At 44.4% G+C, this 27,729-nt stretch overlaps 1 protein-coding gene across 11 annotated transcripts in view; it reads right to left on the bottom strand.

The window, feature by feature from the left end:
- The window catches only part of RBFOX2 (RNA binding fox-1 homolog 2), a 264,854-nt gene that overhangs the window by 54,616 nt on the left and 182,509 nt on the right, over positions 1–27,729 (bottom strand). For 8 of the 11 annotated variants that reach the window (XM_019489285.2, XM_019489284.2, XM_019489282.2 and 5 more), the window contains 2 exons: positions 18,372–18,596; positions 8,444–8,590 (listed from right to left, as the gene is read on the bottom strand). In XM_019489285.2, the coding sequence (XP_019344830.1) occupies positions 8,444–8,590; positions 18,372–18,596 (372 nt within the window). The remainder of the gene's footprint in view (positions 1–8,443; positions 8,591–18,371; positions 18,597–27,729) is intronic. The other 3 variants (XM_059726424.1, XM_019489278.2, XM_059726425.1) reach the window with 2 other exon arrangements.

The raw sequence follows: 27,729 nt of genomic DNA, 5'->3' as shown, positions 1-27,729 counted from the left end.
ATTAAGTTTTCAGCCACTGGATCTTGTTATGACTGCCTTCAAGACTGAGAAGTCTCCTGCTATCATATCTTTTCCATGTGTAAGCACTTATACACAGTGCTCTAGTCACCTCTCCACCTTCTCCCTGATAAACTGAATAAGCTCAGCTCCTTAAGCCTCCCCTTACAGAGATGTGTTTCTAGCTTCTGGACCATTTTTGTGGCCCTCTGGTCTCTCCTGTGTATTTTCAGCTCCTTTTTGACACAGACACAAGAACTAGACACTGCATCTTGGAGCCGTCTTGTGAAGATCACATATCTTCTTAAATATGATAGTTCCTTTTGCCTACATCCTATGATCATACACTAGCCCTTTTTGCTACATTGCACTGAGGGATCATTTTGAGGAGATGATCTATGCTGACCCGTAAATTATTTTCTGAACCACTGCTTTACAAAGTTAGTCTCCTACCTGAGGAGGTGACCTGGATTCTTTGCTCCCAGATATACCATATTTACTTGAATAAGACAACCCTCCCTCCCCCCCAAATAGATTCTACATATGGAAAATGTCTAAAATTGTTATAATTTTTCCGGTATTGAATCTAATTATACGTCCCCTTCCCATTGCTACAAAAGGGAGAATAAATCTGGGGATGGGGGAAGAGGGTATCAGATGGACCCTTGCTCTCTGCTACCGCAACTTCTTCCCTCTCTCACCATCACACCCTACTCTCCCTGGGCACATGGAAGAGAGGGGCAAGTTTGAAAACACTGACTTTGAAATAAACATGTCTGTACTAATTTGCATATATATCGGCAATTTACTGGGGGTACCCATAGACATAGTTCATCCAGAATTGATGCATTTTACCTTTTTTGAAACTTCTGCAAGTTATAGCACAGGGTACTCCATAAACATGCTTTTAAGCAGCATTTTTGTACTTACTTGTATATAATATAAACTAGCCAATTGCCCATCCTCCCCCCAGTCATCGGGCCATGTCAGTCCCGGCCAGGCTGGGCCCGCTGCTCCCCACCCACCGCCGCGGTGGGATGGCTTCTGCCCCCATTTTGGGCTTGTTCCTTCTCCCTGCCCCGCATTGGGCCCGAGCCCACTCCTCACCTCCCTCCACCGCCACAGCACACCCACTTCTCCTCACACCCGCGTCGGCCCTGCAGGCAGCGATGATGGAAGGGGGAAGGGGCGAGCCAAGACCAGCGCCGGTGGCTTTGCCCCCTCCAACCCTTGCACTACCACTGCCACCACCTCCAAGGAGAAGGGGGGGGCTCCCCCCCTGCTCCATCATTGCCACCTGCAGGGAGCAGGGCAGGGGGGCAAGGTCAGCCCCCCCGTTCCAGCCGCTCCACTGCTGTTGCTCCATCCCCTGTTGGCGACGCTCTGCCACCTCCTGTCCGAATGCTTATTCGCACTCTGATTGGCTGTTTCAGTCAGCCAATCAGAGCACGAATAAAGTGTTATGAACAGACAGACAGATTAAGGCTTTTATAATATCAGAATGATGCATGATATTAGTCCAAAGACAAAAGGCTCACCCACGATTTACCATACAGTTTGTTGGGCTGGGTCCCAGCAGATTCAACAGGATTTCAAGCCATGGTGACCCCATAGCTCAGCACTGCTCAGCATGTGCATGTACTCCTGAAACTCCCACAAAAGAGCCATGTGCTAATTAGCCCGCCACTCATGTGGAACCAGGGGTTCTTGTCACAGGTCCTGATGAGGCTCAGAACAACCTGGTCCAGCTCTACCTCCTAGCACTCAGGGGGGCTGAGAGCAATGGGCACTACTGTATATCTTACTCAAAATGGCTGCACTAATCTAACCTTTGGTAGGTTTCCATACGGTATGTTTGCTCAATATGGGCCATGTGTTTTATAGTCATGCTCAGTGTTGGCTGCATTTAATCAACTTCATAGCTGGCTTCCATCACTGAGCACATGCTGCTTTTGGCAGCAGTTTAAGGATAGGTAATGTATTTTATGAGGTTTCTTTGTATGCAAATGTAAGAGTAGGAGCTTTTTTCCCCCTTTACTGATTGGGAGGAAAAAACCCTTGTCTTATATTTGAGTAGATATAGTATTAGCTCACGTGTTCTATTAGTATGTAACCAAATAACCAGGTGATTGAGATCATTCTCTAACAACAACCTGCCTTCCTATCCACTGATCTTTGTCCACAGCCTTAACCAGACAACATTTTGTATTATGATATAAATGGTTGATGGAAGTACAACAGAGATGATGGGCCAAGTACTGATCTCTTGAAAAGCCCAATAAAAATGGCCCTTATCATCGTTGTGTCCCCATTTACAACCACTTTTTAAATTCGTCTGATGTGTATCTTCCAGGTTACACTTACGCTAGGGTTTTGTTTGTTTGTTTTCCATCAAAATCTCATTGGTCAAACACCTTGGAGAAACCTAAATATGCCGTATCAAAAAGGTCTTGCCAAAAAGGATAATAGGCTTGTTTAATGAGATCTACCTTCCCCAAAACCAGGCTAATTCAGGCCAATCCTCCAGGTCACCCCTTTTTTCCCCCTCTGTAAATACTGGCACTATACCGGAGGTCCTCTGATCTTTTCAGATTTCACCAGTTTACCAAGGCTTGTTAAAATTAGCATTAATAGTTCAGAGTACTTTTCAGCTAATTCCTCTGAGATTCTTAGGTTATCCAGGCTTGTTGATTTGAAAAATATTTAATTTAGCAGATGCTGCCTCACATCTTCCTTTGTTACAGATGGTAAACTTTCTATTCCATCCAAAACAACATATTGAATGAATATATCTTCTTGCTTCCTTCCAAATACAGAACAGAAATATCTATTGAACATTTTCTGTCTCTTTGGCACCACTATTAATAATTATATTAATTGCATCTAGCAACAGACCTATAACCTGACCTATAGGAACTTTTGGTTGTTTCTAATAAATTTAACAATTTCATTCTGGTCTTGAACCCTACTGACTACTGATATTTCATTAATCCCTCTAGCTTCCCTTATCAGTCACCTACATTTTAACTGGGAATCTATATTAATTGCAAATTATTTCTACTTTTCCATTTTTATATACTCAGGCTTTTGTATTTTATTAATTTTTTCTTTTTTTGCCCAATGTACCTTTTCTAGTTATGTAACAGCTTTTTGACCAATTAGTAGGAAGTTCTTGAACAATAATACTTCTCATTTTAAATGTATGTTGCTAGTCAGATATGCCCAATATGCCCAAAATTGCTTTAAGTTTGGGGAAAAGTGATCCTTGTAAAACTTCAATATTACTGACTAAGGCCATATTCTCTTTAACACAAAGCAAAAGTAATCAAGCCAGGACAACTGAAACCTAGGGGGCTACTATTTTTCAAGTCAGCTATTAAGCATTTTTGTCCATTACAATGAAGTCTACACTTGTCAGTTGTAGTATTTTCTGTGCAAAAAAAATAATCTATTTTTAGAACCACTGAAGAGTTTCTTGTTACAAGTTCCTAAGATATACCCCAGTATTCCTCCGCACACGTTAGGGACAGTTACACAAGGAAGAATTTGAATTTGTCCTATACTTTAGTGAGGTTTGGTGATCTGCTCACCAAGACCACCAGATCTTTAGTTCAAATTTTTATCCCCTAAGGGCTGAATCCAACAGGAAACTATTATATTCCTTTCACTGTCACGAATGACAGCAGTCTGGGAGGGGTTAAATGGGGGGGGAGGGGTGCACATCTGTGTGCGTGTGTGTGTTCCACAAGATATAACATCACTGGGGTCACTTCCACCTCTACTCCCAACTGCATAAAAACATTAACTAATGCTCCATGCCCCAGGATAGAGCTGACCTCTAGGCTGCCATTCAATCCTGAAGGGATTTCTTCACTCCTTCCCCACCATCACTTTCACTTCATCCCCCCACTGCACTGCTGTCTACCCAATTTCTCCCTTTGCACTGTACTTCTGGAAAACCACTCCGGGCCAGAGCTTTGAGTCTCTTAGAGATGACGTTGAAGAGATCAGACCTGACACACAAATGGAAGAGGAAGGAAAAGGGAGCTTGCAGCCACCCGCAGCTAAAGACTCAGACAACCATGAGTCCCTGTAGGGGAGACAGGATTGGTTTCAATGCAAGTCACCCAAGGGAAAGCCTCCTATTTCCTGCAAAGGAAGTAGGGAAGAAAGGCACTTCAAGCTCCGCATTAGTGCTCCAGGCTATGAATGTGTTGTTGAGAGAAGCAGCGGTCAGGGGAAAAAGGGAGATAAACAGAGGAGTCACTGATTGGTTTGTTCCCCTGGCAAAACTGCAGAGCTTCCTGGTGCTGAAAAAAAAAATGCCATGTGTATTTGCATGCATGTTCAAAAGGTAAATGCAGTTCTGGCACACCATATCTGACACTGACCACAGCATAAAAAGTCATGCCGCTCACAAACTGAAATAATACCAAGTGCTCTGGCATGAAAGTTTAGTATTCACAGTCTTCCCCTTAAGTCTATGCCACTGACCTGGACCTAGATCAAGGGTGGCCAGCCTATGGCATATGCAGCCTCTGTGTGGGGCATGTGGCAGACTGAGGAGGGGACACGCAGCCCAGGGGCAAATAGGTCAGGGAGCACAAAGAACAGCATCAGATCAGGACAGGGAGCAGAAAAGCAGAGGAGCAGACTGAGTAGGGGATTAGACTCAGAGGTTAATGGTGGGGGCTAATTTGTGTCCCTGGTGGGGGCTAACTTGTGCTACCCCTGCCAAAGAGGCTGACCCACACTGATCTAGATAATGATGCTATTACTCTAAGTCAAGTTACTGATGTAATAAATCACTGGAGACTGAAAACTACTATGTAGAACTTCTGTTTGACCTCTATGTAGCAACATGGGGCAAAACTTGTGCCTTATAACAAAGGATAGGAAACCCTCACAGCAAGTGCCAGCAATTAAAATGTGCTTCCTGGGAGTAACCTCATGAATCAGCAGTTAGTTTATTCAACATATTTCAGTTTCCCTATTATCAAAATATGAACAAAAGTGAGTACTACAATACAACAGTAAAAAGCAAGATATGAGGAAATGAGCAGAAGAGGTAACTCGGGGAGCAGCAGTTCTTGAACTCCTTGACCTAACTAGGAGCAGTGTGTTACCCTAGAAGTAGGCCCAGGCCAGGTGCCCAGCTGTATAGTGTGCAGCAGCCTATCTATAAGATTCAATGCTCAGAACATGAACCCCAGGCTCTAACACCATCCATTTGCACTCCAGAGTGTGAAAAAACAAAGCTTTAACCTGGGCTCCATTATGGCACTGAGCACTTCAGGCTCCTACCGGTCAGCAGAGTTGGAGACGACTGAATGCAGTGCCCCACTCCCCCCTCCTTTACACCAGCTTACTCAAAGGATAGAAATTTAAAAAAACTTGCAATGCTGCAATTGCTAATGAAGTATAAGCCAGAACAAGCCATGGTTTCATCGGATGTTTATCTCATCCACCACATGCTGTCCAAGCTGTGCAATGACTGAAACAGTTCTCCAGAATCAGCAGTGGGCAATTCAGCAGTTAAAGATTAAAATATACCCCAAAGAAAGTGCAAGTGAGGTGAATGTGCAACTTTACTCTGGCATCTCCTAACCAGAGATAACACTCCACTTGATACCAGCTGCACAAGCTTTCTGCAGCACCAAAGCTTGTTTTACGATGAAACTCCCAAGGTTTTGTTAAAAGAAAAGACAGAGATTTTCATAACAGATGACTATTTGCAGATTCTTTAAAGATTATGAAAGCAAAAGTTGTGTACTCAAAAAGCCAAAGTTTCCCATAGATTCTGCAGAATTTATCTGAAGCATAGATACTACAAGGTCTTGTATGTCTACAGGTCTGCTGTACAGAGGTACACCAACACAGATTTTTTTGGCTGATACCGATAACTGATTTTTAAGGAGGCATATCAGCCAATACCAATCTGATTTCCGATATGCAGCCCGGCAGCTTGAAGAGCAGTGTCTGGCTGGTAAGTTTGTGGTCGTGGAAGGGGAGGTGGAAGGGAAGGGCAGAAACAGGCCCCTGTGGTGAGGGAGGGAGAAGGGCAAGGGCTGGGGCAGGTGCTGCCCAGACGGGGCCAGACGAGGCACATGACGGAGCCGCAGCTCATATAGTGGGGTGCAGCCTCCGCTGTTGCACACACCCCAGGAGGGCATGGGGGGATGCATGCCCCCCAAATCTGTGCTGGGAGAGGCTGCTGCCGCTGCGGGCTGGGACTGGCACCAGGCTCTTCCCAACTGGGCTATGCTGTGCTTGGAGCAGGCAGCGGCAGCACTGGGAGCAGGATTATGGAGGGACAGGGGGCAGCAGCCACCCCAAAATTCACCGTAGACCCCCTAGTTTCCCTCCCAGTGCCGCCGTCATCACCTGCCCCAAGCACAACCCAGCCCAGCCTCCACCAGGAAGAGCCTGGCACCAGCCCCCACCCACAGCAGCAGCCACCCCATCCCACGCAGATCTGGGGGGCATTCACCCCCATGCCCTCCCAGGGTGTGAACAGAAGCAGGAGCCACCCCCCAGATGAGCCACGGCTCTGTTACGCACTCTGGCCGGCCAGGCTGGGCAGCACCCCAGCCCCTGGCCCAGCCCCACTCCCTCTGTCACCGCGGGGGCCTCGATCTGCCCCCCCCCACGCCCCTTCCCTTCCCCCTCCACCACAACAGACCTACCAGCTGGACGCAGCTCTCTAAACTGCTGGGCTGCGCTCCTGGCCTCGTGCATGTTGTGGCTGTGCACATGAATGGGGCGTTTATCAGCCACATTATCGGTTGCATCAGGCAAAAAATGCCGATTTCTGATATAGTCAATTTTCTTTAAAGCAGTGCCAATCCAATATCGGACCAATGTATCAGTGCACCTCTAAGTCTAACCCTCTGCTCAAAGCAGGACAGCCCCAACTACATCATCCTAGCCTGGCTTTGTCTAACCAGGTCTCAAAAGCCTCCAAGGATAGAGGTTCCACAACCTCTCTGGGTAGCCTGTTCCAGTACTTTACTACCCTCCTCGTGAGAAAGTTTTTCCTAATATCCTAAACATTCCTTGCTCCAACTTGAGACCATTGCTCCTTGTTCTGTCATTTGCCACCACTGAGTACAGTCCAGCTCCATCCTCTTTGGAATCATCCTTCAGGTAGTTGAAGGCTGCTATCAAATCCCCTCTCAATCTTCTCTTCTCCAGACTAAATAAACCCAGGTCCCTCACCCTCTCCTCATAAATCATGTGCCCCAGCCCCCAAACCATTTTGGTTGCCCTCCACTGGACTCTCTTCAATTTGACCACATCTTTTCTGTAGTGGGAGGCCCAAAACTGGACACAGTACTCCAGGTCTGGCCTCACCAGTGCCAAATAGAGGGGAATAAACTCTTTCCTTGATCTGCTGGCAATGCTCCTACTACTGCAGCCCAGTATGCTGTTAGCCTTCTTCACAACAAGGGCACACAGTTGGCGCATATTCAGCTTGTTGCCCACTGTAACCCCCAGGTCCTTTTCTACAGAGCTGCTGCTTAGCCAGTCAGTCCTAGTCAGTTGATCCCAGTTGCTGGAACTGTTCTATCCTACAGCAGGACTTTGCACTTTTCCTTATTGAACCCCACGAGATTTCTTCTGGTCCAATCCTCCAATTTGTCTTGGTCTCTCCGAATTCTCACCCTACCTTTCAGTGTATCTACTACTCCCTGCAGCTTGGTGTCATCTGCAAACTTCCTGAGGGTGTACTCCATCCCATCTGCCAGGTTCTTGATGAAGATGTGGAACAAAACCAGCCCCAGGACAGACCCCTAGGGCACTCTACTTGACATGAATGCTGCGTGACCCAGGAGGCTGGGTGGGGGGCACAGTGAGCTCCTGCGGAGAGCGGGACATGGCAGCGGCGAGCTGCCGCAGGCAGCCACAACACTGTTGGCGGTGGGGTGAGCACTGACCAGTGGTCAACGACCACTCACAGATGCTACCAGCAGTGGCGGTGGCAGCCAACAGCCGCCAGCTGTGTCAGTGGTGAGGGGGGATGTGACAAGCGGCTACTGCCCACAGGCACCACCGGCAATGTCGTTAGCGCCTTTTTGCAGAGGGTGCACTGCCAAGCTCAGGGGGTGCACATGCACTCGCATGCACCCCCTATGCGTCGCCAATGCTACTTGGTACCGGCTGCCAGCTAGACATTCTGAAGAGCAAAGTCCATCTAAACTTTTAAGTCTCATCTACACTAAGAAGGTTCTTTGCTTTTAACCATTTGGTAGCTAATACATGATAACATCCTAACTTGAACAGGTCATTTGTAGTGTTCACACGCATAATCAAGCTAAGGTAAACAATCCTACCTTGAGCAAGGCAATTGGTATTTTACCACACCTATTTCCTACCATGGACATATCATCACTGTATGTTCCATCTGTTGTGAGTCTCATGTTCTTTAAAGGCTTCAGTAACTTACCCCAAACATTTGTCGAAGGTCAGGATCTCGGAAGCGGAAGGGAATGTTAGACACATGAAGTCGTTTTGGAGTGGACTTGCTCTCAGTATTCTCACTGCTCTGTGTCTGTGACTGCTGTCCATCTGTCTGTGCCCCTCCCTCTGTCTGCTGAAATCAGAAAGACAAAGTAAGTAAGAAGAAATCTCTCAAATTCCTTTCATGTTTTTGCCTATCTTTTCCTAGGTATTTATACTGCACTTATGACCGTGGTATCTGAGAATTTCACAGATTTGATAAAGCTAACAAAGTTTCACAGTGCCTCTTTTGTTCTCCCCCTCCTATCCATGAGTAAGAGGATCACAATCTTCTTCCTCTCCCTTACCATTTCTAGAATAGGTTCCTCCTCCTTTACTCTTTCTTTTTTTAAATTCTCTCTCCTTTTCCCTTTTTTTTCCTCTCTCTTTGGCCACTCCTGGGGAAAGGCTATGATAAAGAGGTAAGCCTTATGTCCTGAAGCTGTCAAGTAGTAAATTGCAGCTCTGAGCCCTTGGGGGCAGGTATTCAGACAATACTCAAAATCCTACAACTAAAGTGCAACTTCTCAGCCAGCCAAGTCCAGCACTGCATCCCCAGGCTAAAGAGCATCAGCTCTGCCCTGCTCTTTCCAGATTACTGCCACATCTAAACAGCACCCATACAAAAAAGGACAACCTACGGGCAAAAGGTCTATGGGTCTTTTATGGCTAATTTATTTCAGTTAATTTTAAAGTCTGTTTTGAAAAAAGAAACAAATGCTGCCATTTTGGGGCACAGCTGAAGTATGTGTGTGCATGTCCCCCTCCCCTATTTTGCATCATAAACTATGTTGAGGCACAAATGAAGATGTGTTGGCACAAAGCTTTAACTCTGCAACTGAAGTATCCAGACTTATTTAATCTCTTCCAGAAAATTTCCAAAAGCCTTATCATGACTATTATCCTCAGCCTGGGGGAAATGCTTCCCCGGCCCCTAAGGCTTGAAAAATGCGCTCACCAACACTGGGTGCCAGCAACAGCATAAGGAAATAGATAATCATCTGCTCAGTTTTATTGATGTATTTCTTTCTAAAGACTGGCAAGCTAGGATATTTGCCAGAGTCCCCGTTCACTCCACCTTTTTCACCTGCCTAAAATGAACTGGATGAATGCTCTGCCTAGTAACTTTTTAAAGCCCCATTTCATTTTCTCATGTGGTAGATTGTCTCTTCTCCCCTTCATTTACAGAAAAAGCAGTGAGAGATTCTGTGGCAACTCAAAGGGCAAGTAAATGCAAGAGTCAGCCAGTGTTAAGAGAATTGCAAGGATACATCCAGACCCCAATAGTTCAAGACAAGCATTTTACTGCTTCTGGATATACATTTGGTTTGGCAAATGAATGAAGAGATGCTCCTAAGCAAAAACAGGGAGTCCCCTACCACTGACTGGTTTTGCTGGGACTGTCCTGCGCAATATGCAGTAGAAGCATGGGAAACTCCTGAAAATCTAAAGCATCTCTAGAGCTATATAAAAATGGGCACCATTAGCACTGAGGATTTTTCAGCTGGAAGTTTCTCTTGCAGATAAGACTTAGACCTCGCACAAGTTGCACAGGATTGATGAGCATGCTAAAACACCAAGGTCTTGCCATGCTGTGCAAAACAATGGTTGCTTTCCATTTCACTTCACTTGGGCAATGTAAGCAATATAAATGTATCTGAATCATTTGGTATAGAGTGGTAGGAAGGGGGAGAGTGGAATGATACGGCAAAGTAAACACCTCTACTCAAGAGTTGCAGTGAAGATGAAAAAGAGCAATATGAGCCCAGCACAGACCTAACAGAGTAAGCCATATCCATCTGGTCAAGATTCACCCGTTCCCTCAATATCAGATGCACAAGAACATCCTGACAATCATTCACCTAATCAAATCCAAAAGCTGCCTTATCCCCACACTCCCATGAAAAAAATACATCTTCAGACATGCATATGGTGCACTCCAGGGGGAAGAATTAATGCAGCTGGCTTGTGATTAAATCACACCATGCTATTTGGCAGTTTTGTTTTTACGATCCTATCAGAGTCTTCTGTTCTCCAGGGCAAATCTGTCCAAGAAGGACAGAACACGTGGCAGCTCAGCCATCACCGCTGCATACGTTGCCTAGGAATCAGCACTCCAAAACAGCCCCCAGAAATCATTAACCCCCCCCCGGTATCGCACAGGGTTTGAAAGGGATCTCTCTTCAGTGTCTATACACGCTCTGAAGTCACACTAATTCAAATTTCCGAGCCTTGTACTTCCTAACACAGATGGTGAATCCTGCAAGTAGACACACTCTGCCTGACTTGTGCACTCTATCCATTCTTTTCACCCCCCCATCATGAAAGGTGCAGATTATGTAAAGCAAGGCATGTCAGTACAAGTTTAAGGACTTGGAGCTGCTTTTAGTGTCATAGGAAGAGGTTTGTTGCTTCCTTAAGAATGGAAACTGAAAGGCTATGAACAAATGGATAGAAGATGAATGTAAACAGTCTAAAGAGGCCAGAACTCACGCCTCGCTAAAGATGTGATATACAGTGGCCTATACAAAAACTACTCACAGATGTGCCTGCGTATAGCAAGATGCTGCTTCCATGCAAGAAGCAATGTTTTACTGCACACTAGGTATGTACAGGAAGACAAGCCTTCTAAGAGGAGAGACAAAAAGGGAAACGCAAAAGACCTCAGTTAATCCTTATCTACTAGACTGTAGAAAAAGCCTCAAAGCTCATCGTTTCCAGCTATTTCAGTACTAGCTTAATCTCACATAGATTCTTTCTCTGGAAACAAACTAGCACTTATAAGGTGATGAGTTCAATAGTCTAAAAGGTCTTTTTCCCCAACTTTTATCTACAGCAACCCTAATGTATAGTTTAAATTTTCAGCCAGCATGAGACTGGCTTAGTACATCTGTCTATTGCCAAATACTCAGCTGCAGCTGAAGCAGAAGAAATGACTTCCTCAGGTCTCATTTTTCCTTTTGTGGTCATTTCTTGGCTTGATTCATCAGGCAGGAGATGAAAAGGAAAAGGCCTGAAGCCTGTTTACAAGCCGCATATAATAGAGACTGGCAACCCAAAGTTAACCTGACTAAATGACAGATAAAAGCACACACTTCAACCAACCAGCCTCTCCTTTCCATCCCTAAGTCCTACCACCCTTCTTCCCTTTTGGTCTGACATCAACACCCCGAAGTAAGGAACTGACTTATGCCTCTGCTTGTATGTACTTTACTGTTGCCTAGTTTCAGTACAGCATCAATTCCTCAGGTCTCAGGGTCCTGCAATGATACAATAAGACGACTTGCACTGTGACATAAACACTGTATTAAAACAATATCATCAGATCTGTCCTGCATCCCCAACTAAGTGTAATACACATTGATGCAGATGTGATGTCATTCTTCTACACACCTGACACCCTGCTCATGACCACAACCTGCCCTGCTGTGTTTTGAGATGGCCAGTGAGCCAGGAGGTCCATAGATCACCCACCCAAGAAAAGTCTTCCTCTAGGATATTGGAGAGACAGGGGATCCATGTTGGCTGAGCTCACAGCAGCATCAGCCCTGTGCCTGTCATGCCCAGGAGCAAGATGTTGGCTAGCATAAAGCCTATGAAAACAAAGTACATTATGTTTCTGTTCCCTGCTTGCTTTTCAGAACTGGAACTGCTTCAGATGCAAGTTATGGAAAATTAAAACATTTGGAAACAGAATGTCAAAAATCTTCAGGAGCCCAATTAAAAGGGCATGATTTGAGTAGATTGTCTTTAACAGACAGACAGAAAAATGTAAACTATTCCTGCCTGTATCCAGAGGAGACTTGGGTGGCTTGTAGGGACTGATCTATACAACTGACTCCACTAGTTCTGTTTTGGGTCAACAGCAAAGAACTGGTAGGATCGAGAGCTTGAGGAATGATGTGGAAAACCCGCTGATCATGACCTACCTAATAGGAATGAGGGGGATGGGGGAACAAAGGAAGAAACGGAAAGGTCTCCTTCTAGCTTTGAATGGGCAGGTGTCAAAACACAAAAGTTGTCATTGTAACAGGCATTAAGTGTTACCCCAGTAAGCAATTTAATTTAATAGAAGAATGGGTCAAGGACTGATGCATGGATACTAAACCTCTCTCACTCCCGCAGACTTCTTTTCCATGGCAAGGTTGAAGTGCAATGTGTAGGGGCATCGTGTATGAAACCTTGTGCTTCCTATACTATGTATTCTGCAGACAGAGAAATGCAGGAACAATCAACATCCTTCAACAGTAATAAGTTTTGTTTTTAAAATTAAATCCTTTCTAGTTGCATTTATTTTGCCCAAAAACAGGAAGCTCAATTATCAGTGTTGCCAATAGAGATATATAAATGCAATTCCTCAGGCACTCAGCCACATTTAAAGATGGGCCTACTCTTTTTTCCTGAATGAAAAAAATTAACTAGCATTCACACACTTTTTCTGCTTTGCAGTGCTGATATGATTCATCCTGACAAGATTCTTTTGATGGTTACTGTGCCAGGACCTCCATGAAAGGTTCCAATTCCCTCTCTTATGAAATACAGATGCTCTGACAAGCAGAGAAGGGAGGACGGCTGCCCCCATTAGATACTAAACAGTGGTTTGCAAGTGCTGAAACCTGAACTAAACTGCTTCACAGTCAGATCACATCCCTCCTGTCAACCTCCAAATTTCAGGTATTTGCCTTAAGACAGCAATTTCCAAATTGAGGTCTGCAAACCACCAGCAGTCCATAAAGAGCTAGCTGGCCAGGTGACAATGGGTCTTCCTTACATCCACCTATTAAACATCATTAAAAGGCACCTAATATACACATTAAATATTTTCTTAATGTTAGATTTTGTAGATAAGCAATTGCTCTAGTTACCAATGGCATGTTATCAGATTACCAAAGGGAGGGATGGTGGTCTACGTTTCTTCATAAACAGAAAAGACAACCATGACATTCTGTTAAAATGCTGTCCATGCTATACAAAAGGTTGGGAACCCTTGTCCTAGGAAAACCTTGGTTTCACCTCTTAATCAAAAACATGTTTAGAAGCAGCTAACACTCCCAGAAGTCTGAAGAGCTCTATTCCTGTCCCTCTGTTGAATGGGATAGGTGGTTTTGGCTGAATGTGATACCTCACTCTCCAACAAAACAGTAAATCTGTATTCCTTTGGAGAATGTGCTGCATTAACTAAATGTATTTCAGTGACAGGATGTCAGAGAGTTATGCGAGACATTGGTGTCTGTAATTAGATATTGTACTGTATCGGTTCATGACATAATGTAAAACGAAGTTGTCAACACCTGCCATTTATAAACCTGCATCAAGAACTCTCATGTAAAGTAAATGACATCTATTTATGTCTGTAAATCTATACCTCTAGTTATAATCTGTAGTTCTATACACATATGCTTCCCTCTACTTAAACTCATCTCTCCCATTAATTTTATTCACTTTACAGTAGAAAACAAAATGTTCCTACTATCAGACAAACTGCTTATGTTCAGTAGAAGGTTAATCTTTCCTCTGAATAACCTCTCTGTTTTGAACGGTGTCTCAAACTGAGGGCTCTCAATTACATATATATGCACCAATGTAAGCTGACAAAACACCACATTTTCTCACAAATACTGTAACATGCTTCTGAATATAATATGAACCCTCTTTTTGAGAGGCAGCATGAATCCATAAAGGTCTTACCTTAGGTAAGAAACTAACTACAAGCAGCTAGGGGAAATAGGCAAGGGAGCTTAGTCTAAAACTGTCCTGACAGCATCTGGCTTTGCACCACATAGCTGGAAGAGGCAGCCTCTCCTGAAGTCAGCCTGCTCTCATCTCCTTCCCCCTCCCTTCCCCTCTCACCCCCCACACAAAGTAGAAAAGACCCAGCCTGCAGTCATATGGCAATCCAAGGCAAAGATACGCTGGCCCAGAAGTTCAGGGCTGCAGGCTGTTCCATTTGCTGCCTTCTCTTCAGCTGCAAGAGCACAGGACCTGGGGGGTGGGCAGGCAGCAGTAGTTGTGGCTTGGCTTCAGGAATCAGCCCTGCAAACCTTCCCCTTCTGGTGCAGGGATGGGCCAGATTCAACCAAGGACTGATCCCACACACTGGCCCTATCCAGTGCTTTGAGTCTGGGGCCACGTGCTGGGTCCGACCCAGTGGGTAGCCCTGGACCCAATGCAGCACACAGCCCCAGATGTGGTTTGCTGGGTCCAACCATGAGTACCAGGGTCCAAATGTGGATTAACATGCACTGGCCCAATCTTGCACATGGAGCAGTGTCATTTGATCATCTGGTTCCCCATGGGCCAGAAATTTGTCAGTGCCACGGTTCCTAGAGCTGTGGTAATTAACATTGCCACCATTCTCCTGCTGCCAAGTTTCCAGACCCATGAGAAACCACATTTCTCAAATATAACATGTAGCTTGATTTCCACCAACCAGTTTTGGGGGTGAAAAGGTGCGGGTTATATGCAAAAAAATATGGTAGTAGGAGACATAGCTCTGGCAAGAACTGAGATAAGCGTGCCAGTTATTTAAGTGGACTGGCTGCTGTTGGCTGTTCAGTTAAGTCATGTTTAGACTGGTGTCCCCTGCCCATATCCATTCCCCTTTTGCACAGCATGGGAGTAAAGGTCAGCTGCTTTGGAATGGACTGGTACCCCAAATGCTGGGAAGTAAAGCCAAGCAGGGAAGGTTTAAGCCTAAAAAAAGTGAGGAGCCAATATAAACATGGCATAATATGAACAATTATTGTGCAACTTTCCCCAATCCGGAACCCTAGCTGAGCTTCTCAATCCTAACCTACAGAACTCACATTATTTTAGCCCTGCGTTGCTCCTTGGCTGAGCACACCAATCATGCCAGAGATTTGGCAATGTAGACAAATGTCCAATACAGTGTGGACTTCAGCTCACAAAGTTATGTTACTTGAGAACAGTGCTGATACAGCATTTCAATTCAGACCTCCAGACCAGGGTTAATTAACCGATTTTGCCACTATTATCCTCTCCAAATCACACCATCTGGCTTAGTTTATAAGGAAAGAAACATGTCCCAGTGTACTAAAGGTGCCTCCCATTACATTACTTCACAAGGCTATTGCCAGTCTGATAGATAGCCCCAAATCTATCTAAAGTGACCCCTTACATATTCTTAATGTATCATTGCTCCAATGATCCCAGCTTCTGCCAGGCAGGAGAACAGAAATTCCAATTTCTATCCCTCCTAGCCTTTTGCTATATCACTGTCTGATGCCAAATGGACATCAGCTCAAGCTCTGATCTTAAAAGCAGGGAGATGCCTCTTTCCATCTGGTGGAAGGAATTCCTGAAGTGCCCCCCAGCAGCACAGACTTCAGATCTCAACAGCAGGGGAATCTGCCGACCTGTGTGTTCTGGGATCTCGCTCTCACGCATAAGAAGGCAGCTGTTCTTGTTGATCACAGTAGTAAGAAGGAAGCATCAGGAGCTCTAAAACAACCTTACACCATATTTAGCTAGATCAATACTGTGGGCTAGAAGATACGGTGAAAACAGAAGAGTTCTAGTACATACTGGACGGATGCAACTAACCGGTACGTTAAACACATATAAGTTAACCGACATGTGATGGACAGGCATATGATTCAAACTGTGCCAGTACTCAAAATGGGGTAATCTACATAATGTGTTGTACTCTAACAAAAGCCTTTGTCTATAAAAACTGCTAAGCCTCCTGCTTGCAACACAGTGAGTTTCTCTCGGTCCCCACCTCACTGCTTAGTACGCTGAGAAAAGATGTTTTTAAAAAGTTTAGAGCAAATACATCCCAAGGCTCCCCCCCAGAGAAGCAGAACAGCCTCCCACAATGAGAGGGAAAAGGAGCATGAACACAGAAAGATCCAAGGCCTAAAGCTGGAAAATCCCTCAGCTATCTTCCTCACTGAATTTCTGTGTTTATCACCTCTGGGATACTCTCAGGATAAATAATCCAGGCCAAAACAATCACCACAAATGTGCTTATATGTACCTTCACCCTTTCCTAGCTAGCCACAATTAGCATGCACTCAACTTTGCAGTGTCTCCCTGCACATCTTTAAGTATGTTAAGTGGCTAGAGCGGACATGTCCACCTGTTCCCAACAGGCAGTACAAGAGTTACACACTATCCAACCTATTTATCATCTAATCTCTCCCAGTCATGCTCCCTCCACAGCCTCCTGGCAACACTTCTCCTTCTCCACAGTCTCCCAGCAACACTCCCTCCCACACAGATGGGCTTCTATTCTCTCCTCATTGGCTACCAAGCACCAACACATCACCCTCCTAGCGCGCACATACTCAAGCCCCTATTCTCGCTCTTTCGGCTCCTTTGGAGCTTGCACTAGCTGATGAAAGGCAGAGCTCTTTCTTGCAGCGCGATGGAGCCGGCTCCTAATATGGAAGAGGAGCAGGAGGCTTGGCAGCAGCTTGTGTCCAAGGTCAAGGCTCGCATCATTTCCATTAAAAAGAAACAGTCTTAGTGTCTGGACCTAGATGGGAACATAAACACGTGGAAAAAGCAGACATGCTACAGAGCATGCTGTGCCGCCATGCAGGGGATGTAGGCTTTATTTCAAACATCCACCTCCATCACTGGTATTTTGCGCTTGGTATTGTTCTGTATTGCCATGCTCTTGTGTTGCACTTGCTGAGCTGACGGGAGAAGGGACAACTCAGTGTCATAAGAATTATTACATTGCTCTGTGCTGCCTTGTGTCACCCTTAGGTTTCCCTTACAGCCTGGTCTCTAACTGACTTAATTTGCATTGGCCCTGTGGAATAGGAAAGACGCCAAAGTGCTCCATAAGCACTCCATGTGCTTTCCTGGGCTACACCGTTTACTTCTAAACAGCCACAAGATACTGAAGTTCATGTGAAGAACAGCAGTACATCAAACCTCTCCCAAGGTCATGACCAAAGTTGCCAACTTCCCAGTGTAAAAGAAAGTGGTACCACATACTGTGAATCAATGCTTACTTGAGCTGGCACTATCAGCCCTTCCAATCACTGGCACTAAATTCACTCAGTGATTATAGGGAGGGGAAAAATATGTCTATGAGCCAAGCACCAAACTACAAGGAAAACTGAAAGCATTAGCAGATTAAATCCACCCCTGTGTACCAAAGGCTCTCACCATAATACTCTTTATTAGGAAGTTAAGTCTTAACAAGTGGCTTAAGGGGTAGATAAAGCTTTCCCTGGGATAATCTGCCAGCATGTTGCCCAGTTCTGTGCTACAGGAAGACAAATGTGGAAAAGGAAGAAGGTAAAAGTCTTTTTTGAGTAAGCGGCTGCATAGCAGCTGAAGTCTCCTCCTGCCTATCCCCCCCGCTGCACCATGCCATCTTCTAATAGGCACAAAAGTATTTCCCCACTCCACCACCTCCTTGAAATACTAGGGGATACTAGGATTACACATATATCTTCTCTATCCATTCTGTCTTGGTTCCTACTTTCAGCCTTTCAGGACTTGCATTCGATAAAGGTGCTTTTTATTTATTTGCCGAATTGCCAATTAACTCAGAGTAGTCAACACTTTTGTGAAGGTGGGTCTGGACATCCCCATATCTTATTCCAGGCCCCACATAAACCACAACTTTCAGAACTACCACCACTACCAAATCAGTTCTGCTCCTTGATACGACACAGGGGACAAAGTACTGCATGGGGAATCCAGAGCTGCCGGCTTTCACAATTCTCTATTTGCTGGACTCGAGAAACCCGGCTCTGATATGCTATGCACCTACGAGGCATTAGGGATGTGTCAGAGAGCTAGCAGACAACCTAATCTAGGATAGTTTTGTGTAAGCCTCTACACAAATAGCACCTCATCATTCTCCCGCTCTGCACCTTGGTCTGGCATACCGTAAGAGATCCGTTTTGCGTGCTGGCTGTGTTCGTGCTCTGCTCTCCATGTGCCTGCGTACTTCCGTAGAGTGTCAGATTGTGCTCGCTGGTCTGGCCTGCATAGTCCTGAGTGTGTGGCACCCCATACTCTGTGGGGATCCCATTCTGTGGGGGTGGTGGGAATGGGATTGTGGTGAATGGCTGCACCATTGCATCAGGAGTGGCTGTTGGCTCCTGGTTACCCTGGAGAAGGGGAAAGGAAAAAAAAAACGTGTTTAATATGTTAACAAAAGGTAGACCAGGACCCCCATCCTAAAAGCAAGCAGGTGTCTGATTCAGCTCAGGCTAGCATTCTGGTCACTTCACTACTAGACAGTACTCTGTTATGCTCTACATAAAAAAGAACACACCCTATCCCTGTAAAGATTCAACTCCTCATTTTTTTTTATAACCTTTCTCAACAGCTTTCCCACTACTGGGTAGGATGATGGGGCCAGATTAGGGATTTATAACCTACAGATCCCCCACATCACAGAAGATGCCCTAGCTGTACCAAGGCTTCATTGACCTCTATTTCTTCCTCAGTTCCAAACTAAAGAACCTAACTCCATCCAACATTTCCTGGCTGCTCCATATATTTCATTGCCTCTGGCATTAGTCCTAACCAACCTCCAAAAGTTTGTTTGGCTGGCACATTTCACCTCTTCTGGACCATTAACTGTTGAGAAAATGGTCCAGTGAGAAGCCAGATCCTCCTCGTGGCTCTGTCTGCAAGAAATCTCACGTCAATTTAGGGGTATAGGTTGTAGCCATGTTGGTCTAAGGACATAGGCAGACAAGGTTCTTTGGGTAAATCGGATATATTTTATTAGACCAACTCAAATAATTGGAAAAATTCTTCTTTGCAAGCTTTCGGGTATAAATACCCTTCATCAGGCTGAGGAAGCATCTGCAGTTGGTGTGCCATTCATTTCTATTGCATGCCAATAAGAGAGCATAAAAATGGCCCTTTCCCTTCATTTTGGTGGTACTAAATGGAAGCAAAACAGATACCCAATTGATGGACTTTATGCATCTTGCCTGGTAGTCAGAAGACAGACAGGAGCTGTGGGAACTGGAATTTGAAAACATAGGCCTGTAGCACTCACTCTCTCCCAATCATGAGCATCGCTACCTTCAAACAAGGCGTTAATTATCCTCCTCCCTCTGCTCAGGGCATCCCACAGAGATCTCTGTGCTAGGACAATAGGCTTTTTAGCAGCTTTTAACACTGCCTCAGAGCATTTGATGCCAACTGGATGGCTATTAAAAAGATACTCCACCACACAAAAGATACCCCCAAAGAGAATGAAAATCCCTCACTGCCATGCCACAAGAGGGCCACAGCACTTTGGGAAACCATCATTATGGGCACTGCCAAACCCTCAGGAATGGGAAAGAGCAGAGGACGAGGAAAAATTCAGTCACCTATGGTAAAGAAAGAGCAGTCCATGACTCAAGTGATGGCATTAAAAGACTGAACTGCTGCAGCGCTTTATTTGTCATCCTAACAGAGAAATCCAAGAAATGGAGATACGACAAGGAGTCTCAACTTTGTCAGCATACCATAACCCTGATTTTACATTTCAGCTGCGATTCCAGCCATGATGTAGTAAGACTCTGTTGTGATACTGCTATGTTTAACTCAATGGAAAAGGGGAAACAGTCCTTCAGATACTATCATTACATGAAGCAGAGGGAGATCAGCTGGGATTTACCAAGGGGTTACTACGGTAGATGTTACACCAAGAATATATAGGCACTGAAGAGGGCTCTAGTGAAATGAGATGAGCCTTTCCAGCCATTTACCAAGGGCCTGCAGCTCTTGTTTCAAGGCAAGTGAAACAATGGTAAATTCAATGCACCTCCAGCCAACACCAGGTCATTCAGACACTGGCTGAATCCCAAAATCATTCTGACATTAGTATATCTGGCCCTGTCCCATGAGGCCCACATGACTGCATATCTGTAGCTGGAGAGGAAAGGCGAGGCAAGGGCATTCATTACCATTTGGCAGCACACAGCTGCGGCCTTGCACCCAATAGAACAAGAGGGAGTTGCATTTACTGACAGCCAATGCCCGCCAAGCCTCGCAGGAGTGCGGCTGCCTACAAGAACATCACTTTGAAGCCTTATCTAAGGAACAAAAATTAACAAGGAGTTTTCCAGCAACTGCCAGTCCCAGTGCAGCCATTCCGATGCCAAATACCTAATGCATACATGGATCAGGCATTTTTTATGGCTATGTCATAAAAACAGCTGCGTGGCTGCTGCAGTAAGACTACAATCTTTTCTACTGTAGATTCACTGAGCATCTCTTCAATCCAAGACAATGGTTTTCTCCAAAAGGGTGACTGCCTCATCGTACATTAATTTCCACTCATGCCTTCCTCTTCCCAACAATGTCAAAGACAAGGGAAGATTAAAACTAACTTAATCTAAAACATTGGTGACACGTAGGGGGTACATGTGCACCCCGAGATAGGCCATACCAGCCGCAAAACCGGAAGTGCACTTCCGGTTTTGCCGCTGGCTCGGTGATCAGCCACTGGGGGGGGACTCGCCCGTTGGTGATCTGGTGCTCCCCAGACTCAGGAGGCACCAGTCACCCATGATCTAAACTATCAGAAAAAGAAAGATAAGGTTTTTTACAGTTTTTGTCTAAATAAAGGCTACTCAGTCTTTTAAATGAAAGGCACCAATCTAACCATGCATTTGTCTATAGATTTTTTTTTAACCTACCATCGTAACAAGCTCACCTCTGCTTATTAGGCCAAAGAGGAGGGGAAATAATTCTCTTAGTTTTCATTTTGTTCACATTCAACATTTGATTCTCTCCAGTTTCACCATTTTCCCCTGTACAGTTAGCTCCCCCTGCCTAGGTAGACTTCTCCATTTTTTAAATAGGAACAAAACAGGAAACTGTGATTTGTAAAACTACAGAAGTTGGCAAGCAGTCTCCAGGGAAGGTGTAGTAGCTGACAGTGCTTCCAATTTAATTTTAAAATGGACTAGACTTCAAATTGGTGATAATGCTAATATGGGGAGCTGAATGTTAATTTGAGATTAACAAAACCTACTAGGTCATCAGTTTGATGAGGCAGGATTCTTCCCTGCTAAACGTAATTCATAGTACTGTTTAATTTTGTTTTAAAATGATTTAAGGGCACTAGCTCACAAGCCTAATATAATCTCATTTCAACAATTGTTTCCCTCTTAATTTCATTTTATTCCTCCTAGCTGTTATGCTTTTCTACCTTCTCAAATAACTAATCTCCCTTATTTAGCCAGCTACAAACTATATCCTTTCAACCTCTTCATTGTTACTTAGACAATGCACATATATATTTAGCTCTTAATCTTTCCCCCTGCATCAAATCCTTTGATAATGTTTTGATTAGTCCTGTTCAAAACTTCCTCAAATTTTTCAGCACATTTCTAGTACTGGATACAAATTTTCGGACACTTATCTCTGAGCCAGAGAAAGGAAACTTTTACCTCCTTGCTTTGTAGCATTACGTCTCTACTCATGCAGATCAAAATCACACACCCCTGCTTGGCTGCCCCACTACTGCAAGCTCCTAGTCAATTTGATGTCTCCAATCTCCCTTAAGGCTTCCACTACTATTCTTGTCCAAGTTTTTCCCTACAATTAAAATATCTGTAATGTACGTTGTTTTTCTCCAGATGCATTTATCTGTACCTTTCCAGTTTAATCTCATTTTCTTCCTTTATGCCTATGCCCCCTGGAATTTTTTTGTGTTCTTTACCTGTCCACACTAGCATTTACAATACCTCTCAAATCATTACCTGCGAGAACCATTAATGTCCTGTTACCTTAGAATCATGGAATAGTTGGGTTGGAAGGGACCCCAAGAAGTCATCCTGTCCAGCCCCCTGTTCAAGGTAGGATTGTCCTCCACTTCTAGGTGTTTAGTGAGTTATACCTGTTAATTCTATTATGTAATCCACAATATCTGTGCAACTTTTCACCTATACAAGGACTACACAAGAACTAAGATCTCAAATTTTACTTTAAGTATAGCTGTTGGCAGGATTGGGCTCCTTATCCTTCATTAACATACAATATAAAAGGAAACCCAGCAATTAAAACAATGACATTTCAGCACACTGCTTCTTCCTACCTCCCATGTCTGAACACCATGAAGACATGCAAACCTTCTTATAACTGTAAGCAGGTGCGGAAGTGAAAACGAGAGGCCTGAAAGGACAATGACTACCCAATCTCTACAATCTTATCTCCTTGTCTCATGAGTCTGGTCAGAAGTTTAGGTTTCAAACTCTTTTTACTCCAGCTACACTAGCAACCACCATAGACTTGCTGCATATGAAAGGCAATTCAGCGCAACCATAAACCCACCCAGGATGACAGTGGCTTGGCAATTGCTAGATATATATGTACTGCTTTTGAAAGAAAGAGGATTACAAGGTACCTTATCCTGCAATTCAAAGTAAGCAAAAATTCCCTTGCCCTTCTTCTCCACTACCCTCCCTCCACCCCCTATTCATCTGTGATCAAGTAGAGGCTCAAACTAACTCCCATCTCCCCAGTATTGTTCATCTGATTTACTGGCATAGCTCCACTTCTTTGACACCATTCACATGTACCTTTATCCATTCCTGGAAAGAAATCTGATACAGTATTCCATTTAGAAATAAAATTGAGGCAGTGGTCCAGAGCACAACAGATCCAGAGCCTAAAGACAAAGATCCACTTCCACTTAGGGCTTGCCTAGCACAGTTTTTGAACCAAATGAAACGGTTTAAAAACTAATTTGGTTAAACTAGAGCAAAAGCTATAGTGTGGCCCCAAGCACACAAGTTTACACCGGTCTAGTATAGCATGCAGCTCTAACGTTAGTTAACTCCGGGCATAAATTATATGTAGATGAGCCCATGTAGAAGAGTACTAGCTTACAAAAGGTATGGAGCTGGCAACATTTACTAAATGACTTCCCTCTTCAGTGCAACGTTATTCAGATAAATTCCTCTGGCAGACAGCAGGTGGTGATCCAAGATCGTGACACTAAATGAAGTATGGCTGCCAGAGAAACCCAGGCCTGGTATATACAGTGGTTTTATACAGGTTTAATGTTCACCTAGCAGAATGATTTTCTTTTAATTAAAATAGTTCTACAACCCCTAGGGCTGGTATAAAGGTGCTTATACTGGTACAGCTTATTCTTCTTGTACAGGAAAAAAATGGTATTGATATAAGCCTATATATAGCAATATTACTGCATCTTTGGGTGTGTGGTACTTTAATTAGGCTGGCATGATTTAAAGTGGTATGACTTGTGGGTAGGCAAACCCAAAGAAGCTGTCACACTGAATGAGCTCAGTAGTCCATTACTGTGTGTGACAGTAGCCAGCTTCAGAGGGGAAGCTGGAAAGAAATTCTGTGGTGGACAGTTATCAAATAATTTGCCCTTTGAGGAAGTTTCCTTCAAAGTCCTATAAGCTAGTGGCTGACTTATGCCCTGAAGTATTAGTGTTTTTGTATACACATTTTGAGGTGTTTTTCGTTTGATTTGTTTTTTTGTTTTTTAAAGCGGAGGCATTGTTTTTAATACCTGCATCTACACGCTTTTGGGGGGGGGGGGGGGTTAACCTTGAGAACTGATTGCCAGTTAAATTGAAGTAATTAACATGTTTGTAAAGCTAGTGTGTTTCAAGCGACAAATGTTTGTTCTCTGCTCTAGTCTAATCCCTTCAGGTAAACAAAGACTGTTTGTAGCCGGGATCTAAGAGTCTAATAAGACACGTCCACGGTGGGAGATGCTGATCATAGGACTGCTTTCCAAAGCAATAATGTCTACAGTAACTTGTGTGTATGAATAGAATCATTATACGAAAAGGAACTCTCTTCCTTTAAATCAGAACTGGCAGCTTTGGTCACAGCAACTATCCTATTGCTAAGGTAAAGAGATGATCAAGTTTACTTCCCAACCTGTTGAACCAACTCCTTGGTTACCTGTAAAGTATGTGACAGTGATATAAGGAACATATTCACTCATCTAAGCACAAGGTCATGGAAACTGTTACCTGCATGGATGTCCAACTGATAAGCTTCTAGGCCTGTTCTTCCCCCTACATAAACCTGCTAGATTTATTTTCCTTCCAGGATTAGCTCTGTTACTACCTGAACATGCACTTACCTCGCAAGAACTCTTACACACAAGTCAAGCAAAGAGTAATCAAAATAAGAGATTAAAGTTGTTTTTCTTCCAAAACACAGTACAATTAAAATCAGTATAGGAAACGTTCACCTTTTCAGCCCCTTCTAGAGCGTATGCGTGTATGCTCTGTATCTTTCTGCCTCTTCCCCTACATGAGACCTGGTAGGAATAATTCCTATGCAAACAACAATAACCCACCCCACTATCTGAGGGATAGTCTCAGAGCTGGCAAACTGCACAAAATGATCAGCACAAACAGCACAATTATCAAACAGAGGGAAGGAGGGGGACAAGAGAACAAAGAAATGATATGAGGCACGTTGTGTGATGTACCAAGAGCCCCAAGCATTTTACACTCACTCTATAGATACAGGAAGCAAGCAAGGGCTAGTCTCAAGAGTACAGGTACCAAACACCTCACCTGCTGACAGAATCTGGTCCATTTCATAAAAATCTGTAACCCTTACGACACTTCGATTATGCAGAAGCTAAATCAATATAAAATACTGTATTTCTGTCCATGAAAGTCATTAAGATACTCAAACTAGTCAAGTGGAAACCAATTCAGTGATGTTTTTCTGAGTTGGCAGACAACCTAAAACAAAGGGTCTTGTTACACCCTTATGCTGAAAGCTGTACAAATGTTAATCGGCTTAATGTCATTGGGCTTAGTGGAACAGTCATACCTTAAGGCGAAAAATCCTTCTCTGACTCTGCTTTCGCCTGCATAGCTGTGACTTGCCACTAGAGGCTTGGTGAGCAGGGGCAGGAGGAGCTGTGGGACAGGGCTCCTCCCAGGGACAGAGTGCCAGTTGCAGCCAGATCACAGAGACCCAGGGAAGCTGCTTTCCTGGTTCTCTTTGGTCTTGCTGAAACTGACACATTGGGTGCGTCTACACGTACACGTTAATTGTGCAGTAGCTGAAGTTTCTGCACAGTATGGGCACGCATCTACATGGGCACACCCATACTGCGCAGTAAGTATGGCGACTTATGCCGACTTGAGGGTAAATTTGCTACTTGCATCATGCAGGTATCAAATTTAAGCCTGGTTACTTACCGTGCAGTGACAGGACGTGTAGATGCCTTACTCCACAGTAAAACCGTGTGTGGACTGACTTGGGAATAACTTTAGTCCCAAATCAATCCACACACTGCGTTAATGCGCTTTAACGCCTACACATGTAGATGCTTGCCTATTCCCATTTACTGCACAGTAGATTTAAGCCAGTTTAAATGCATGTGTAGACATGCCCAGTGTCTCTGCCCTGGGAGCTGGGCTGTCAGATTTAAGCCCCGGGAGTCCTGCTTTCAGTGCAGAGCTGCTGCAGCTCCACAAGACCAGAGAGCCCCAAGGGAAGCAGCTTGGTCTTGTCAAGCTGTGGCAGCTCCACGCGGAAAGCAGGGCTGCCAGGGCTTAAGCCAGACAGCCCTGCTCTCAGTGCAGAGCCACTATGTCAGCTTCAGCAAGACCAGGAAGCCCCAGAGAAGCCACAGTTCTGGAGATCCCTTAGGCCTGGAGCTCCCTTGCTCTGCCTAGCTGAGCTCCTGAGAAAACTCCTCGTCATCTCCAGCAGCTACAGTGCCTCCCACCACTGCCCAAACCACAGATCAGTGCCTGAGCTCCTAAGGGCCCAATCCTTTTTTTCCTCCATAATGCACATTGCACCCACACTAGGAGCAGTGAGCCAGTCCAGACGGTGCTGGGAGGCACTGCAGTCAGTGGGCATTCTGGAGCTGTGACACTTGCTTTGCTCAATGTCCCCAGGGGACGAAGCACTGTGCTGCGCCCTGCTGCACCCCAGTGTCCCTATTTGCCCACTGCTGGGATGCTGGAGGACTTGAACTTGGGTGGGAAAGCTGTCTGGAGTGGCTACACCTTAAATGGAACAGGAGCAAAATTATTAAAGATAATCCTGCCCTGGATTGGCATACCTTTAAGGCAATTAACAAGCGCCTTAAACCACTTAGAAAGTGTTAACGTGAAGCCAATCCAGGGGTTAAAAGCTCTGGAAGCTGCCTAAAATTACTGTGCAACGAGGCCCAAAGACTCAGGACTGTGAATTCCTCTTCCTTCCATTATTAGAAGGGTTTTTTACTCTAAAGCCTAATGATAGCCCTCGAATTGTCGCAACTATTTCATTACTGATCATTTTATGAATGGAATTAAATGGGCATGAGGAGTCTGGGAAGCAAATGGAAAAGAAATAAAAAGGAAGAAGACACAATAAAGGGAAACAAACTTAGAAATACAGATGTACTTCAAGTGAACCTGCCTTCCACATAACTAATATTAAATAGGACAGTAAGGGTGCCTGTAGACATGCAGGGATTAATTGAGTCTGTTGAAGCATGCTAATTAGTACACTGGCAGCCTCCCCATCTCATGTATTAAGCATCCCCACACTTCAACATGGTGGTGGGGGCACTTTAACTCAAGTTCATTCAACAAGCTTTAGTTAATGTGCCCCCACCACCATTTTGAAGAGCAGGACCCCGAATAGACAAGATGCTGTGGGTGATTTAATAAGAGCAGCTCTCAGAGCCAGCTGCTCTAATTAAAAAGCACCCATGCCCCCCCAGCACATGTAAAGACGTCCTAAGATACTCAATACAATCATGGTAACCAAAAATGTAGTTATTACATAATGGCCTTCATCTATTCTTCAGCTTTGCACAAACCTTCCAATGATATGAAAAGAAACACTGTTTGAGGTTGAGAAGAATATGTAAAGTAATCCTTAACAGAACCCTTTCCCCAATTTACAGACTATGATTAAAAATAGATTCAAACCCTCTAAAGAAAGAGTTGGACGCTTGTTTCTGGTGTCTTAACTGACATGAAATCAGAGGGCTTCTCTTGTTTTTTTAACATACATTCAGAAATAAAAGGATCTCCACAGGGTACTTTAATAATTTAAAAAATATTTTAACATTTCAGCTTATGCCAAAGAAATCGAATTACATGAAGTGACTGTGATGTGAATCAGCTGAAGAACAGCTACAGGACAGGAAAGAGGTCTGAGATTCTGCCCTTTGCTACCATGGGCATACCAGAAATTTGCCTGGCTTCTTCCTCAAGCTAGGGCTTTGTCTTTCCATCGTCCTGCACAGTTTACTCCAAGGTGTATTTTTAA

Source organism: Alligator mississippiensis, chromosome 4 (genome assembly GCF_030867095.1).
Source record: "Alligator mississippiensis isolate rAllMis1 chromosome 4, rAllMis1, whole genome shotgun sequence".
NCBI classification, from domain to species: domain Eukaryota; kingdom Metazoa; phylum Chordata; order Crocodylia; family Alligatoridae; genus Alligator; species Alligator mississippiensis.
Note: the sequence above shows the minus strand (reverse complement) of the source record. Positions and strands in the feature narration are given on the sequence as shown.